This window comes from Anneissia japonica, unplaced genomic scaffold, assembly GCF_011630105.1.
Source record: "Anneissia japonica isolate Jap-2015-1 unplaced genomic scaffold, ASM1163010v1 scaffold287834_len5846547_cov211, whole genome shotgun sequence".
Lineage (NCBI taxonomy): Eukaryota > Metazoa > Echinodermata > Crinoidea > Comatulida > Comatulidae > Anneissia > Anneissia japonica.
The window spans coordinates 4326262-4329152 of NW_022704992.1; the positions used below are offsets into that span (position 1 = coordinate 4326262).

Sequence of the window (2891 nt, forward strand, 5' to 3'; positions counted from 1 at the left end):
TAGGCCTAGTAGTATCATTCCTGTTTAAGCAGTTTGAAAAATCTACAATACGATCGGCAATATACGTTCAAATTATACGTTTGAATTGTGGACTTTTCACCAGACTGGCTTCCTTGGCTAATAAGAATGGATCAAAGTAACGTTGACGTACTCGCCGGCAGAGCAGGTGATGATATCGTCGGTCACCGCACACAACCCGCTGTCGCCAGCAATTCATGCAGCTACCCCTGGTTTTATACTATCTATTTAGTGGTTTTGATCGTAATGACCATACTACCGCTTATGGGTATTGGCTCATTTTTGTTCATCTATCCTTCGTACATACTGGCACTTCTGTTATTCATTCTAGTTGCTCAATGCCAAAGACGAAACAAGAAAGAACCGAACGGCAAAATAGGCATACCATGTGAAAATGTGCACAGCCATAATATGACAAGCACCTCTATGACATCATCTCGTCCTACCGCAGAAAATAGCTTTGGAACAAATCGAATGTGGTTGTCATTATTTATGTTCCCCCGTGGCAACGTTTCGTCTATTGGTGGACACCGGGGCACGAGAGAAAAAAGTAGGTATGTAACCTATAGGCTGCCTAGGTCTCATATTAATTTATAAGAAACAATGATGTCTGTGAGTAGAAGATGCAGATGTAAAATCATACCAGACAGCTTTCATTCCAAGCTAAGTCCATCTGTAAATAATACATGAAAATAATGTGTGCAATACTATCTGTCAGGCAACTTTTGTAGCCAATATAAAACTAATTACGCCTATGCCTACCGGTATTTTTTTTTTTTAATTGTTTCTAATTTTGAATATTGTGCCTTATTTATTTATTTATTTATTTAGAAATTTAAAATGTCAACATAATGGTACTATGATATTCACTGAATAAATCTTTGCGGTAGGCCATGTGTGCATGCTATATTAAAAACAATAATGAAATACAATGTTACAAGATGAAATTGTTGCTACAGAGTCGAATCAACAAATATTTTATCATACAATAATATGAAAACATATAGTAATATGTAACTTAAATGAAGTCTGCTAGTCTGTTACGAAACGTGATTATAATAATTATTTGGATTCTCTTATTTTAGCCACGATGCTGTTCCTGAAGATGTGGCGACAGTTGATGAATATGATTCTGTTAACGATGTTCCGCCATCGTATTTTGAGGCAACTTCCGATGGCTCACACTACTTATCGGTATCTGATCATCATGAGACTGACGGTTATAGAGCATATGGTAATGGTTTGGGACGTTGTACTGACTGTTTAGCGTACCAGTCACTTTTTCCCGATTTTCCCCGTAAGTGGGTGTCTGGGGCCGCCAAAGACCCCTCGGAGCGGGTCCAGTGTGAGAACCCCATATAGGGCCTAATCACCGGGAATTAAAGAATTTGTCTTATCTAATCGATTTTAGAGTCTCAATCTGTAAAACATTTTTCTTCCCGGGTGTTGGGGAGCTCTTTCCGCATCTAGCAGAACCCCTTGAGTACGGTATTTTTCCCGCATTAAACCTGTTGTTTCCATAAAATCGCTACAACCCACAGCCGACAGTCACCGACAGCTGCTGTGGACGAATCTCGCTGGCGATTTTTATGAATACAGTGTGCGCGACATTAAACTCAACTTATGTGGTCACCGCATGAAGGTATCACTCGGCATGGACCGACGAAAACGAATGCAAGATTGTGCTGTGCAAATGGAGGCTGTATACTCTTTGATGGAGTAACGCGCAGACGAGCTTGGATTGGTGATCTGAAATTGACTCGGTCCGCCTGTCGAATTTTGGCTTAAAAATGACCTGCCAAGGCATGGAAGTATAATTATTCAACAATTAGTTATAAATATTCAAAATAATTGTAACTCCATGAACCAAATGTAGTCCTTATAAGTCAAAATCGGTCCGGCTTATTAGTAATTTCCAACTTGTACGTTTATATTTACCATTATTCTTATTTTCAATAAAACATCAACAAATTGATAGATCGTCTCCTCGTCTGGAATTTGTTTTTCTGACTACTTTTAGGATAGTTCATTGGTTAGTTTTCTCTTCTTTTTTTTCATATTCTTATTTTTCGTATTTCTTTTTTTTTTAATTGTAAGGCTATATACAAGTCCATTTCCATTTCTCATGTATTTATTTTATCATTTGTTATATGTACAATTCCGCCAAAATTATGATCTTATTTTTGGTTCACTGCACACCTTATATATTCCCTCGTGTGGCTGCATGGCCGGGTCGCAAAAGAGTTACAGGCCTAAACACCCAGGCCTATGCTAAACGGGGAGTTTAAAAAATAGTACTATAGGCAGTTTGAGGTTTGAAAATATAACGTAATATTTAATCACTTTCAATAGAGCAAATAATCCATTGCTAGTATATACAATTATTCAATAAATCATTTATAAAAGGAAACATAAACACATGAGTAGGCCTTACAAAGACACAACCACATTTAAAAAAATAAAAACTTATTATTATTATGCTTAGAACTTCATTTCAATTCAGATAGGCCTGTCATCCGTAAAATTCCAGCTATTACAGTGTAAAGGTAAAGAAACGAAATATACAATAATTTGAAGGTAATATAATAGGCCTGGTAATACTACTTCTAATAGGTATGATATTAATAAGCCCACCCCGTTGGATATTGTTGCTAAGGTTCAACAAAAACTGTGTGCGGGCCAAGTGCGTATTTCTGGACCTTGTTCTGATTGCCGATTGGTGAGTTGTTAAATTTGACTTGCTCTCCAGAAAGTTCCATTAAGTTTAACAAAATATTGTAATATCTGTCTCTTATACACATCTAGATGTGTATAAGAGACAGCTAATTTCCCCATTCGTTGATGTCTACGATATTTCAATAATAAAATCTTTC

At 36.9% G+C, this 2891-nt stretch overlaps 1 protein-coding gene across 1 annotated transcript; it reads left to right on the forward strand.

The window, feature by feature from the left end:
• LOC117104991 lies at positions 1-1993 on the forward strand. Its single transcript, XM_033245969.1, has 2 exons — positions 1-572; positions 1104-1993. Exons 1-2 carry the CDS (start codon positions 127-129, stop codon positions 1378-1380), a joined length of 723 nt encoding a protein of 240 aa, XP_033101860.1. The 5' UTR covers positions 1-126; the 3' UTR covers positions 1381-1993.
• The last annotated feature ends 898 nt before the right edge of the window (positions 1994-2891 follow it).

Coding starts and splice junctions, on each gene's coding strand:
- LOC117104991 (XM_033245969.1), top strand. CDS start 127: ATGGATCAAAGTAACGTTGACGTACTCGCCGGCAGAGCAGGTGATGAT. Junction 573..1,103: donor GGCACGAGAGAAAAAAGTAG/GTATGTAACCTA, acceptor CTCTTATTTTAG/CCACGATGCTGTTCCTGAAG.